The sequence below is a fragment of the Geotrypetes seraphini genome, chromosome 5 (genome assembly GCF_902459505.1).
Source record: "Geotrypetes seraphini chromosome 5, aGeoSer1.1, whole genome shotgun sequence".
Classification (NCBI taxonomy): domain Eukaryota; kingdom Metazoa; phylum Chordata; class Amphibia; order Gymnophiona; family Dermophiidae; genus Geotrypetes; species Geotrypetes seraphini.
The window spans coordinates 116,734,112-116,749,016 of record NC_047088.1 but is presented as its reverse complement, the minus strand read 5'-3'; the positions used below and the strand labels follow the sequence as shown (position 1 = coordinate 116,749,016).

The 14,905-nt window shown below is 44.5% G+C and overlaps 1 protein-coding gene across 15 annotated transcripts in view; it reads right to left on the bottom strand.

Moving 5' to 3' along the window:
• Positions 1–14,905, bottom strand: part of PCNT (pericentrin) — an 820,497-nt gene that overhangs the window by 616,398 nt on the left and 189,194 nt on the right. For all 15 annotated transcript variants that reach the window (XR_004539480.1, XR_004539479.1, XR_004539483.1 and 12 more), the window contains one exon: positions 13,903–14,069. Coding sequence is in view for 5 of the 15 variants with exons in the window: in XM_033944852.1 (XP_033800743.1) it covers positions 13,903–14,069 (167 nt within the window). In the remaining 10 variants the exon portion in view is untranslated. The remainder of the gene's footprint in view (positions 1–13,902; positions 14,070–14,905) is intronic.

Here is a 14,905-nt window from a genome sequence, read left to right as displayed (position 1 = left end):
CTTCTTTTCCCTAACAATTGATTCCCCTCCACACTTAACACAAAACCTAAGTCCTCAACAATCCCTCACACCAACACCCAGAAAAATCCATAAACTAAAGAAATACAGATAATGGGGGTGGGGAGGAGTGGCAAAGGCAGAAGGGAGTATAAAGGAGAACAGGCAAGTCTTAGCACAAAGTTTCATCATTGAGGAAACGGAACACCACAAACACCAACTCACATGAGGGATCTTACATAGGAAAAATGGCTGTGCCAAAGCTTTCTATATACTCAGCATGCCTAATTAGCGTCTGACGTCATAGGAACCGTTAGAACTTCCCGCCGAAATAATTAAAATCTAATTGGACGTGCATTGGATGTCATCTTGCCATATACAGCTGTAGTGATGTTGTAGTCATTTCCTTCACATCTCTAAGCTTTGATATGAAGCTCTGTGTTCTAAACAAAGTTACCTCTATAGCTCTATGCCTTAAGGCACTGCTTTTTATCTTCCATACATCAGGGGTTCAAGTCTTGAGTAAGGTTAGCAAATAGTTTATATTCATTTCTCAGCCAGGACACCTGGTAACTCTTTAGCCTTGCCTTTACATATAAATATTTTGCTTCAGCTTTTATTATCTGCAGCCATTGTCTAATTTTTAATGCAACCTGTTCTCTCTCATGCTGAACACCCTCCCCCACCCCAACATCCCCCCCTAACTGTCAAGCCAAACTGCATTGACCATTACTAATGGATCATTCTTCAACACCTGTCCAAGCCCTCTGAAGTTTGATTTAACTCATAGCTGTTGGCCAATGCCTTTATTGCATCAAAAGAAACACATTCCTACTAGAATGGCTTGTAGTTGGGAGCAAATGAAAGTATCTCATGCACCTGTGGCTGCAGAATGCTGATGAGAAACAGCAAATTCCACCACTTATGAGAACTGTTAGGATGCAAGGAAACAAAAGTGAAGGTGAGGATGGGATTTGAACCAGGGTGCTTGAGAAGATGGACAAGGCGTAATAGAGCACATTAACCAGGCGATCCACAAATGTCATCTTGCTGTCAGAGGAAAGGTTTCCTCTCATCACTGCTTAGGATGTCCGAGCCATGGTAAGTTGAAAATAGGTTTGCCTGGAAAGGGAAATGTGCACCTTACAAATGGCAAAGTCCACCATGTAGACCCTGTTATAAGAGCTAATAGGAAGCTGCTAGGACCTTATTAAAATGAGCAAAGGTGGGAGTTGAACCGGGGAGTTTGAGAGGTTGGAACAGGCGCATTAACCTGTTGAGCTAGAAATGCTTTCTTTGTGCTTATTGTGACATGATAGTTAATGAGATGATACATAGGCAGCTCAGTCACGTATGATATGAAAGGGCGGTGAGATCCGTCTAAGCAGAAGCTGCTGTAGCTCTATGGGTTAAACTCCTGTGCTAATCGTACATAGGTTGTGAGTTCTACACCAAGCACATCTTTTAATTGTGGCATAATACCTTGAAGGTGCTAGATAACAAACCGTACAATAGCAGTATTGATTTGCTTATACTGCTTCTTATAGGCAGTTAATTCTGCTAGGAGACAAAACACTGCTGTTTTATATATTGTTTTTTCACGATTTCAGAAATGTATACTTTACCATAATAAAAACTAACAAAGTATGCCATGTTTAAAAGGAGAAATATAAGATGAGTTGAACTCAAATTCTTAGCATGGAAGGGGGAAAAGTTTATTTTTCTGCTACACAGAAAGTTGTACAGTAATGTTATAATCAACTCCTATAAGAAGTGGAAAGCATCATCAAGGTGCACCTGGAAGGTAGATATGCCACAAGTAAAATACAGGCCGGGAGTTGAACCCTCAAACCCCGGAAGATCGGTACAGCGCCTTTACTCACCGAGCTACAGCACCTTTCGCTCCAATGTCTCTGGCTCCCTTGTCATATCATACCTTAGTGAACTGCTAAGGTAAAAGGAGCTTAGCTATAATCTCATAGTAGGCTGAGACAAAAGAGTGGTAGCTCAATGGTTAAAAGCGCTGCTTTCACTGAGCTCCAAACCCATATTCCCAAGTATGGTTGAATACATGTGACGTGGAGTCCAAAAGTGCTGTTTTTATTGAACGCAAGCTCCATTTTTCTAATGTCCAACCCAGACCATGCTCTCACGCTAATCTTCATTCTAAGCACTGTACTAATGGATGCATGACTGTAAGTAATTTGTTCCGTTTAGGCGTCATATGCGGAAATGCGGTGTTCTTTGCGCTTAACGATCGGCATCATTTGTGCTGCAATTCCTTAATACATATTTGATATTTGTTTTCTACCAGAAAACCTTCCAAATCTTTAGGCATTCCTTTGCTTAAACTTATTTGAGTTGATCCTTAAAATGATCTGCACCAATTCTCAGCAGCCTGTTCTCTGTCATCCTAGACCCCCTCCCCTCCCCCACCCCAACACACACTCCTGCAACATAACATCCTAACCCTAACCATGAAAAACAGCAAAGTCCACCACTTTGAATGCTAATAGGAAGCTGTGAAAAAGAGGTATGCTGATGGTGGGATTTTAACCGGTGACGAAGCGCATTAACCTGGTGAGACAGAAATGCTTTCTTTGAGTTGAGTGTGACATGATAGCTAATGAGCTGATACATATGCAGATTAGTCAAGTATGATATGAAAGGGTAGTGAGATGGACCTAAGTAGAAGCTGCTGTAGCTCTATGGGTTAGGAGCCTGTGCTAGTCATCCAGAGGTTGTGAGTTCTACACCCAGCACATCTTTTAATTGTGGCATACTACTTTGAAGGTGCAGATTGATGAGGTCACAATAAGGTCAGTTTTGTGCAGCTGAAGACCTCTATTTTGCAATGAGGGAAGATGAATGTTAAGGTGTGTATCTGTTTATTCTCTTTTTAAGTGCTGAGAAATGAAGTAATGTGTGCAATAATGATATGTGTTCGCTGTTCTTTCTTTGCTTTCAAAAGAGAGCCGATTGTAGTGCTGTTTGTTGAAAAAAAAAGGGGGTTGTTTTTAAACAGGAAAGCCATGTGTAAATTATTGTATTGTTTGGGCAGAAATGTACTTTGTTATCCATGCAATATAATGTGTTCTATTGATATGGTATCATTAAATTTATTAGGACAGAGAAAAGATGAAAAATACCTATTCAAACTCACTATTGGAATTATTGGTGGAAAAACACAGCGGACATCTAACTCGCGTCTAACAAAGAGCCGCAATTACGAAAGTTGAAATTGCACTGAAATCCAAGTTAGACCAGGGTTTCTTACGCCTACATTATACACGATATTTAGACGCAGTATTCCGCTCAAGTAGCACCTATCTAGTGCCTGCCATAGCCATGCCCACGGCACGCCCATGGCACGCCCACGTCTACATTTGAAGACGCGACTATGCTTTATGTCTAACCTTCGTCTATCTTTTTGGGACGTCTACCTGCCATCTAGCTACGTCTAACTATCAATTAACATCCTTAACTCCGTAACATCCTTAACTCCAATTACATAGGACGTCTAAAGCACGCCTAAGGTTAGACGTAGTATAGAGAATTTACCCCTAAATGTCCTCCAAAGAATTCAAACCATGAATATAAAGAGCACAAGTGTTGAATCCATACCCCCCCCCCCCTCATCTTAAAACAGTTCTTTAACTGCTTCGGCCCGTTTTTCATAAATTTATTACGGATAGTTTGGAAACAGGGACCTTCCCTAATTCCTGGAAACATTCTACTATCCACCCAATTTTAAAAGACCCAAAAGCAAACAATAATGATTGTGCTAACTTCCACTCTATTACCAAAATCCCTTTTCTAGGAAAGTTGGTGGAGAAGGTTGGGTTTAACCAGATATCAGAATTTACAGAAAAAACAGGAGCATTACCCCCAAATCAAACAGGCTTTTGCCAACACTATTCAACAGAACATTCCATGATCAGCCTGACATCTTCCATTCTATACTTCCTAGACCAACATCGATCAGTTCTATTCATATCCTTTGGACCTCTCTGTGACCTCTCTGCCATCTTTTATTGAACAGATTAAAGTCAATCGGAATAAGCGATCAGGTCCTGCAGTGGCTTCATACATACTTTTCTGCATATTCATCAAGGGTTATCTTTAACAACTCAATTTCTAATCCTATTTCAACAAATTATGGTATCCCACAGAGCTCAATATCTCCTTTGTTACTTATCATCTTCTTGGCCCCTCTACTAACACTTAGCCAATCCATAGGGTTTACAGCGTTCGCTTATGCAGATGACTTACAACTTTTGTATCCCTTAGACTCAAATTCTGTAGAAGAAATATCAACTATTAATGTGAGAAGTTATCTAAAACTGCCGATTGGCTAAATGAAAGTAAACTAGCATTGAGCATTACTAAAACTAAAACCATGTTCTTTCCCTGGAAAGAAGGAATTACATAAAAGTCATCAATCATCATTAATAATACTCCTCTTCAAGAAGTCCCCAAGATTAAAATATTAGGGGTTATATTAGATCAAAGACTCAGCTACCATGAACAAATTAGTGCAGTAGTTAGGAGTTGTTTTCATAGACTGCGCATGATTAGATCTTTAGTCTCTTCTCCTGATACAGCCTCATTGAATACCTTAATTCATTCTCTGATAATATCCAAGCTGGATTACTGCAATTCTTTAAATAAAGGAATTACTCTAAAAGAATTACGTCATCTACAAATAATCCAAAATACAGCAATAAAAATCACTAATATGATAAAAATATGATCATGTACCACCCCTCCTCCTGAAAGCACATTGGTTACCTATAATACATAGGATCATATACAAGATAATATTACATCAAAATATTAACAACTAAAGCACCAATATTCCTAGAAAGATATCTAATACCACATACTCCCATAAGAACTATAAGATCAGAGGACAAAAATCTTCTCTCCATTCAGACTTTGAGAATTATTTACACAAGACGGGATACTATCTTTTCGATCACAGCTCCACAAATACGGAACTCTTTTATCAGGTTATATTAGAGAAGAAAGGATCCTTAACAAATTCAAGGGAGCACTAAAGTGTTGGCTCTACAAGCATGCATTTGAAGCTTGAATTTCCAACGAGGCTTTGTTTTTCTTTATCTTATTTTTAATGAACAAAGTAACCCCTTGCCTCTTATTTTAACCTTTTCTGCCTCTCTTTTCCTTAATTTATAGTTTCACCCTTTTCCCCTTTTCGCACTTGTATGCTTGGTACACGTCTTATTGTAATAAATGCAGTCTGTCTTCCCTATTTTTATATTGTACATCACTTTGAAATATGAAACTGCGATATAATCAAACTTGAAACTAAAACCCAGCCTCAGAGAACTCAGGCTCAGGGAAACAGAATATTGAGAACAGAGACCAATGGCTAACCCCAAGCAACATCCTGTAGAAGACAGGCAAAGCAGCTGCAGCAAGTTACAAAGTGGAAGAAGAGGTGATTTAATTGAAAAGGCTCTACACCCATATAAGAAAACAGTGGATTCCTCTTGTAGAGCTCCTATTGATGAAGGTTGGAGCTAGATGAAGTAGAACCACATTGAAACTGGAGCTAAAGATGAATGTGTTGCAGCACAGAACAAACTGCATATGAAGTGCAGTGGGATAGATGTATAGATTACAGAGATAGGTCAATATAGTACCAACGCTCTGGGGCCAAGACATTGAAAATCCTCACTTGCAGAGACCAGTGATACACATGCCAGAGTACAACAAATGCAGTTGACGGATGGCATGCATCGTCTTACTGAATGCTGAATATACCTTGCATATGTTGAAACAGCATAGTAGATGTAAGTTGTGGATCGAAAACTTGCCATACCCAGCAATATAAGTCCATTGATAGACAGTAGGCGCTGGAGATTTAACATTAGGATGCCCATGGCACTGTCTGGAGCGAGGACTGTGATGCAAATGGGAATGGTACCGAGGAACATTTCATGGAAGAAACGGTACCAATAGAGTCTTCTGTCATTTAGTACTGCTATACTGTTGTGGAGAAAAAAAGACGGTACTGAAAAATAATATAGGGTACCAAGTATCAACAGATTTCAATTTATGACCGAAAGAGCAAGATCCAATACCATAAGGCTGGACCAGTACCAATGTAGATGGGAAGGGCATCGATGCCAATTAGCATTACAGCTGCATGGCCAGCCCTCCACATTACAACTCTTGTAGTACATGCTGAAGTGGATGCACTAGTACTGTACGCCATGAAGTTGGTACATAAGGTGCAGCAGGGTGTCGAAATGTAAGTAACCCCAAGAAAGAAGCACACTTCAGAAGTGACAGCCTACATTGAAGAATGAGGCATGCATTGAATGACTCAATGCTATGGATGCCACGATGCTTGAGGTTTCTCATGTGGACCATGAAGATGATGCTTGAGAACGATGTTGATGTCCACTGATACCGACATAAAATGGGATCGGTACTGAGGAAAAAATGAGCCTTAAAGAGCTGGAAGAGAGTACCAAATTCCCAGGCCTAACAGATATACAGTATCTAATATAATAAAACCCTAAGCCGCGCATGCGCACTCCCACCTGCGTGCGTCTGTTTTCCGTGAGATGTAGGGCACCGCAGGTAGGAGTGCGCATACACGCAAATCTCTCTCTCTGGCCGGCAGAGAATCTGTGCACGGGACTCCCTGCTCTTCAGCTCCTCCAGCCAGTGGCAGACCAAACAGGACCCAATCGCGTCAGAACTAAAGGTCGGCGGCATCTTCGCTCCTCTCCCCTGCACACTAGAGAGCTGCACGGGAACGGGGACGACGGGAATCCCGCGGGACCCGCGGGCATCCCGCGGGTTCCCCCTTTGGGTCACGGGGATCCCGTGGGGACGCCCCTAGGGTCGCGGGGATCCCGTGGGGACGCCCCCTAGGGTCGCGGGGATCCCGTGGGGACGCCTCCGAGGGTCGCGGGGTTCCTGCGGGGCTGGATGTACTCAGTCGCGCGGCTCTTCTCCCTACCTTCTCTGCTTGCAGCACAGAGCCGAACGGAAGTCTTCCCGACGTCAGCGCTGACGTCGGAGGGGAGGGAGGGCTTAAACAAAGCTGGATGTACTCAGTCGCGCGGCTCTTCTCCCTACCTTCTCTGCTTGCAGCACAGAGCCGAACGGAAGTCTTCCCGACGTCAGCGCTGACGTCGGAGGGGAGGGAGGGCTTAAACAAAGCCCTCCCTCCCTCCGACGTCAGCGCTGACGTCCGGAAGACTTCCGTTTGGCTCTGTGCTGCAGGCAGTGCAGGTAAGGAGGAGAGTAGCCTCGCGGTTCGAGTGGCTACCAAGGGAGGGGGCGGTCCGCCCCGCCACACCCCGCCCCGGTTGCAGCACAGCCGGCCAGGTCCCCTTACTTTTGTGGCACTTCCCCGACCCGACCGACCGACAACAGCCCCGGTCCGACAATCCTCCCTGCCCTGTAGCCGCGAATCTAAATTATCTTCTTACAGCAGCTGTAATAAGGTAATTTAGATTCGCAGTTAAGGGCAGGGAGGTTTGTCGGACCGGGGCTGTTGTCAGTCGGTCGGGGAAGTGCCACAAAAGTAAGGGGACCTGGCCGGCTGTACTGCACCCGGGGCGGTAGAGAAGGAGTGGGGAGAAGGACGCTGAAAGGCCATGGGGAAGACGGGAGGAGGGGGGGGAAGGACTCTGAAAGCACTTGAAGACAGAGGAGGGAGAAGGACGCTGAAAGCACATGGGGAATACAAAGGGGTGGAGAAGGACGCTGAAAGGCCATGGGAAGGGCGGGGGGGGGGTGAAGGAATCTGAAAGCACTTGTGGAAGACAGAGGGGGGAGAAGGATGCTGAAAGCACATGGGGAAGACAAAGGGGTGGAGAAGGACGCTGAAAGTACATGGGGAAGACAAAGGGGTGGAGAAGGACGCTGAAAGGACATGGGGAAGACAAAGGGGTGGAGAAGGACGCTGAAAGGCCATGGGAAGGGCGGGGGGGGGGAAGGACTCTGAAAGCACTTGTGGAAGACAGAGGGGGGAGAAGGATGCTGAAAGCACATGGGGAAGACAAAGGGGTGGAGAAGGACGCTGAAAGGACATGGGGAAGACGGGGGGTTGGGTGGAGAAGGACGCTGAAAGGCCATGGGGAAGACAGAGAGGGAGAAGGACGCTGAAAGGCCATGGGGAAGACAGAGAGGGAGAAGGACGCTGAAAGGACATGGGGAAGCAGAGGGGGGGAGAAGGACACTGAAAGCACATGTGGAAGACAGAGGGGGGAGAAGGACGCTGACAGGACATGGGGAAGATGGGGGGGAGAAGGACGCTGAAAGGAAATGGGGAAGAGAGAGTAGGGAGAAGACACTGGCAGGGAAGAAGACAGATGCCAGACTATGGGGGAGCGGAGAGAAGAAGATGGGTGCCAGACCAATTTGGAAGGGGGGAAGAAAGGGAGAGGCACAGTAACAGAGCAAATGGAAGATGCAGAAGGAAGAGAGACAGTGGATGGAAGGAATTGAATGAGAACATGAGGAAAGCAGAAACCAGGCAACAAAGGTAGGAAAAGAATTATATTTCTTTTTTTTTATTTTGCTTCAGGATAAAGTAGTATATTAGCTGTGTTGATAAAAATTTATAAACATTAGAGGCTCTGGTAGAAACCCATTTGCAAAGTATGTATTCTTCCCAATTAATATTTTCAAATTAATAAAGTCTTTTTGCTTATTTGTAAATGGGTTTCTACCAGAGCCTTTAATTCAGTAGCATAATTAAATGAAATAACTATTTCTGAAGTTTATATGGACGGGCGGGGACGGAGGGGATTCCTCGCGGGGACGGGTGGGGACGGAGGGGATTCCTCGCGGGGACGGGTGGGGACGGAGGGATTCCTCACGGGGACGGGTGGGGACGGAGGGATTCCTCACGGGGACGGGTGGGGACGGGTGGGACTTTGGCAGGGACGGGTGGGATTTCTGTCCCCGCGCAACTCTCTACTGCACACCCGAACCCCCGTTCCACCTCCCATCCGACCCTACCTTCGGCTCCCTTAGTCCCTTGCCACCGCTCCTCTTCTCTTCCCGCCCCGCGGTCCCGACAAACGTCCTTACTCCAGCAGGGGCCACAGCACTGTAAACACACTGCTTCGTGGCCTGCTACTGCCCTGATTTGCTCTGCCCGACACGGCAGAGCAAATCAGGCAAGTAGAAGGCCGCGAAGCAAGAGTCAGGGATGAACTGGAGAGGGAGAGGGAAAGGGGGCTGCTCTGGGGGAGGGGTGTGCTGGGAGACAGACAGCTTTGCTTAGGGGGGCAGGAAGACAGAAGGAGGGCCACGGAGAGACAGTCAGGGAGGAACTGGAGGGGGAGAGGGAAAGGGGGCTGCTTTGGGGGAGGGGTGTGCTGGGAGACAGACAGCTTTGCTTGGGGGAGGGAAGACAGAAGGGGGGCCACGGAGACACAGTCAGGGAGGCACTGAAGGAGGAGAGGGAAAGGGGGCTGCTTTGGGGGAGGGGTGTGCTGGGAGACAGACAGCTTTGCTTGGGGGGCGGGAAGACAGAAGGGGGCCACGGAGAGACAGTCAGGGAGGAACTGGAGGGGGAGAGGGAAAGGGGGATGCTTTGGGGGAGGGGTGTGCTGGGAGACGGACAGCTTTGCTTGGGGGGGAAGACAGAAGAGAGGCCACGGAGAGACAGTCAGGGAGGAACTGGAGGGGGAGAGGGAAAGGGGGCTGCTTTGGGGGAGGGGTGTGCTGGGAGGCGGACAGCTTTGCTTGGTGGAGGAAGACACGGAGAGACAGTCAGGGAGGAACTGGAGGGGGAGAGGGAAAGGGGGCTGCTTTGGGGGAGGGGTGTGCTGGGAGGCAGACAGCTTTGCTTGGGGGGAAGACAGAAGGGGAGCCACAGAGAGACAGTCAGGGAGGAACTGGATGCATCTTGTCACCTTACCTGTTCAACCTTTATGGCAAAGCAATTTTCAGAAAAGCAAATTTGGAAAAAAAGAGCGTTGGTTTCAAAGTTAGTGACTGAAATATAAACAACCTGTGCAATGCAGACGATACAATGCTTATCACCAGCAGCAAAGACAACATTCTGTATATACCGAGAAAAGTCAAAACTGAAAGTCATAATATGGGATTAGAAATGAACATAAGACAAAGATCATGAACACGGATAATTATGAAGATTTTGAGTTTGATGGCGACAGAAGTTGTATAGGGTTTCAATCTCCTGGGCTCTTTTGTAAACAAAGAAGCAAATAGCGGGGAAGAAATACTTCACAGAATAGCACTAGGTTGCTCTTCAATGAAGTCTCTTGACAAAGTATTCAAAGGCAAGGAAATAACACTCAAAACAAAGATCAGACTTATCCATACACTCATTTTCTCAGTGGTCAATTACAGGTGCGAAAGCTGGACACTAAGGAAACAAGAGAGAAAGAAGATTGACTTATTTGAGCTTTGGTTCTAGAGAAGGATTTCATGCGCGCTGCGGACCACCAGAAGAACTAAAATCAATTCTGGAAGAGACCAAGCTGGCTATGTCATTCAAAACCCAAATAATGAAATTATGACTGTCTTATTTTGGTTACACCATCAGAAGAGAAAGATCATTAGAGGAGGACATTATATTTGGGGAGATTGAAGAAACCAGATGAAGAGAGCGGCCTGCAATCAAATGGCTGGACATGTTGAAAACAACCATTGGGTTGATGCTGGAGGCCCTTACCGGACTAACACAAAACCAATCTCTTTTTACATCTGTAACTCATCAAGTCGCTAGGACTCGAGCATGAGTCGATGGCACCTAACAATATTACCTGGAGACAACTCTGGATGTGATAGATTTTATATCCTTAACATATAAAGAGGTTGATTGTGGTGAAGGGTCAAGGAAAACAGAGAGCCTTTGGGGGGATTTTTTTTGTGTGCTTTTACTATGATCTATGAAAGGGATAGGGGAGGGAGGGAAGGGGGATTAGGGATGGAACAGATGTAATATTAGAGTATCTTGTCTATAAGAGATTATAACTTGTTTTCTTTCTGTTCTTCTAATTGTTACAGCTCCTCAAACATGGAATTCCCTTCCAATTTATTTAAGAGAGGAAAAGAATTTGGAAAAATTTAAGAGCAAACTCAAAGGTTTTCTTTTTAAAGATGCATTCAATGACTAAATGAATTGCTTATGACTCTCATTTTATCTTCATATGTTTTGATAGTTTTCTCCTTCCCTTTCCTATTGTTTTTAACCTTAATTGTTTTTCTTTATATTAATCAGATTGTATTTCTTTCCTAGCCTTTCCTTGTGTTTTATTATGTTTGTATAAGTTGGTTTTTATTATGTTTAGTAGATTCAGTCTTTTTGTTAGTTACGTTTGTTTTCCCTAACTCTGTAATTTTTATCGATCTGTACATCGCTTAGAATTTGGAATAGGTGATTAATCAAATTTTATAATAAACTTGAAACTTGATTGTATTTATGTAATTGGTTTTATTTTTGTTTTTGCAAACTTTCATAAATAAACTTTGAAAAAAAAACCCCAAACCCAAGCAGTTGAGTGCTATAAGTATTATTTGTAAAATTAATTCCTTTTCCTTGTAGCAACAATCTTCTTGAGATCTAGTGCCCGCTAATCTGAACCCTCACATCCATGGTTTTTCAGGCCATTGCTCTAAAATAGGGACATGCCCTCCTTTTGGCACCGACTCAGGGCATCCAGGCGGATTTTGTATTTGCCCTCATAGGGCCTAATTTGTCCGGGTTTTAGCGTTGCGATGGAGGGTAGCAGAAGAGCGAAAATTAAAAATCAGTGCTGCGCTGCTCTGGAAGATCCAGCTGCAGCAGTCATCATGCAGACACACAGCCTCATCAACATGCCAGCCAGTCACCTGATGTTGCTCTGGAACCTCCTCTCCTCTTCTCCCTCCCACCTCGTGCACACCCAGTGCAGTGCATGCTGGACAGCCAAAGACGGGAGGCCTGAGATCGGCAAGGAGAGGTGGAGAATCCTTTAGTAAAGTCAGGAAAAAGAGAGGCCAGCTTGGAGTCAGGCCCACAGAGGAGAGGAAGATGGCAGGTAAGAGCAGTTCATGTTAAATTGATAATGTAATGGTAAATTCATGCTTTCTGGCTTGAGACTGAGTTACTTTAAAAATAATTTTGTTATGTCTCCCTTCTCTTCATCCCCCCATCCACTCCCCCAAGGCCAGCATTAGGGGAGGGCAAACAGGGCAGCTGCTCTGAACTTCTCTTCTCCTTCTGTCTATCTCCCTCTCTTCCCCTCACCTTCTTGATCTTTTTGGAACAGCTAAAATGTTCCTTTTCAGAGGGACTCCGACACGGCAGCCATTCTCACAAGCTGCCAGCAGCTGCACCAAAGCTTTCCCTCTGCGGCAATCTGCCTTGCAGGAAACAGGAAGTTGTGTTGGAGGCAACAGATCATGGCAGAGGGAAAGTTTCAAGGCAGCCACCGGCAGCTTATGAGAACGGCTGCCCTGGCAGGGCCCCTCTGAAAAGGAACATTTAGATAGTGGCTACCGAGGGGTGGGGGGAAGCCCCTAAGTGGGTGCTCCAAGGCCTGGCTTCATGAACTTCTTCAGTCAGCAGCAGCGTTCACAATTCACTGCTGTTGCCAGCTTCTGGCCTTCCTCTCTGCCAGGTCCTGCCTACTTCCTGTTTCCACGAAAGCAGGACCCGACATAGAAGGCGGCCTGAAGCTGACGTGAACAGTGAGTTGTGAACACTACACTGCCGACTGGGTCGGGGAGACAGAAGGAGGGAAGGGAGCAGAGGGAGGAGAGAATTGCTGCACTCAACTAGAGAGCGGGAAAGAATGAAAGGAGATGCCAGGGCATGGAGTGAAGGTAGGGAAGGAGAGATGCCAGGGCACAGAGGGAAGAGAAGGAGGAAGGTATGCCAGACCAAGGAGGAAAGAGAAGGAGGGAGAGATGCCAGACCAAGGGAAAAGGAAGGAGCCAGCTTCAGAGAGTCCTGCTGGCTCAACTGATCGGGGATTCCCTTGCCATTATCAGCTGTGCTGGCAGAAGCATCTACTTTTAGGAAGAAATGTAGGCCCACAGTTTGCAGGCCTACATTTCAGGCATCTGTCGCAGTTCTAGGGAGATATGTAGGGATGCTTAAACTCGCCCAAGGCCACTTTCAGACAACACCATGCTGACGCCCAGCCTTTGGCAAGCTTAAATGTTTTTATGTGTCTCCCTAGACCCTCGACAAATGCCTGCAGGGTAGGTGTCCTGCCTCAGAGAGATTTTTTTTTTTAAATAACATGTCCTGATTGGCTACCAGATGGCGGTAGGACACCTACTGCTGCCTGCAATCGGGACACCCGTTTGCAGAATCAGCCCCCGTGTGTCCAATTTATCTGAAATAGCAGATTGAGAATCCTCCTCAATTTAGAAGAGGAAAACTCATCCTGGGAAACTCCTCCTGAACTTGTATTCTAGATTAAGAGCCAATCTTGGATATTTTATGCAGGAATATTTAGCCTACTCTTTAGCAGACATAAATGTCCACACCATCAATCTAGGTGCAAAATACGCCATTTTGCCTCTAGTATTTTATTAAGACACGTGTGTGCCTTTGTGACTTTATAAAATAGTCTCAAAATAGGAATATTACTTGACTATCACACACAATTCATCTGTTATTAAATTATCTTCCATGTGTAGATAGGTATATTTTATAAAATACTGCACACAAACCATATATCCTAAAAAAAATCTTAGTGAGAAAGAACACAAATCAAAATATCTAGATAGCTTGCTACAAAATATATCTTTAAATATAGCCGAACCATCAGATCAAGCATAAGCCTACTGAGGTATTATCATGCAAAGAAGGTAAAATTTACTTTCCATATTAGAATTTGTTTCTATTCATAAATCCATATTGCCATAGGCCTTTAACAAGATTACCTGCAACACTGGTGACAGTTTTTCTAATTCAGTAATTGCCATTCCATTTGCTGACTCAGCACCATCTTCATCCATTTCAGGAAGCTGCAGATAAGTCAAAAACTGAGCATGGAGATGCTTGCTTTCCACTGCCTGACTTAAACTTCTTCCCAAATCTGAAATGGTATCTGAAAGAATATCCAAAAGGCATCTCTTTAAGAGGGATAGTCAGGTAGGAATAAGCATCCCACACACAATCCAAATAAGGCCATTCAACACTATCTATTAACCAAAAGTGGAGATGTGCTATAAGAACACCAAATAATTGATGTTTGCTGTTAACCATTCAATGATTTAATATTACATAGGAGAATGAACTGAAATTACTAGGTAAGATGGAATGCAGAGCATTCTGAAACAAGTAATAAATTAACAAGGAAAACAGAGTTGAAGGAGGAAGTTAGGGAGCAGGCAGTAGATAGAACAAAAGAGAAAAAGTGAGGCAGAAAGATCGAGAGAATGATAAAACAGTTACAGGGAAATACTTTTAAACCCAATAGGAGGAAATAATTTTCACTCAAAGAATAGTTAAGCTTTGGAACACACTGCCAGAGGTTCTGGTAAGAGTGGAAACTGTAGCTGGTTTTAAGAAAGGTTTGGTCAATATCCTGGAGGAAAAGTCCATAGTCTGTTATTGAGAAAGACATTGGGGAAGCCACTGCTTGACCTGTATCGGTAGCATGGAATGTTGCTATTCTTTGGGTTTTTGCCAGGTACTGGTGACCTAGATTGCCCACCGTGAAAACTTGATGGGCTTGATGGACCATTGGTCTGACCCAGTAAGGCTATTCTTATGTTCAGTAAAAAGAGATCTTTAGATAAACAGAAAAAATGAAAAGTGGTATTGGAAAAGATCTTCCTCTACTTTCCACTAAAAGTGCTCATAGTATCTCATCCAGCATGATTCAAAATCCTCTAAATCGTAAATGTTTCTATTTGAACCTGCAAATATCTTAAAATAGTT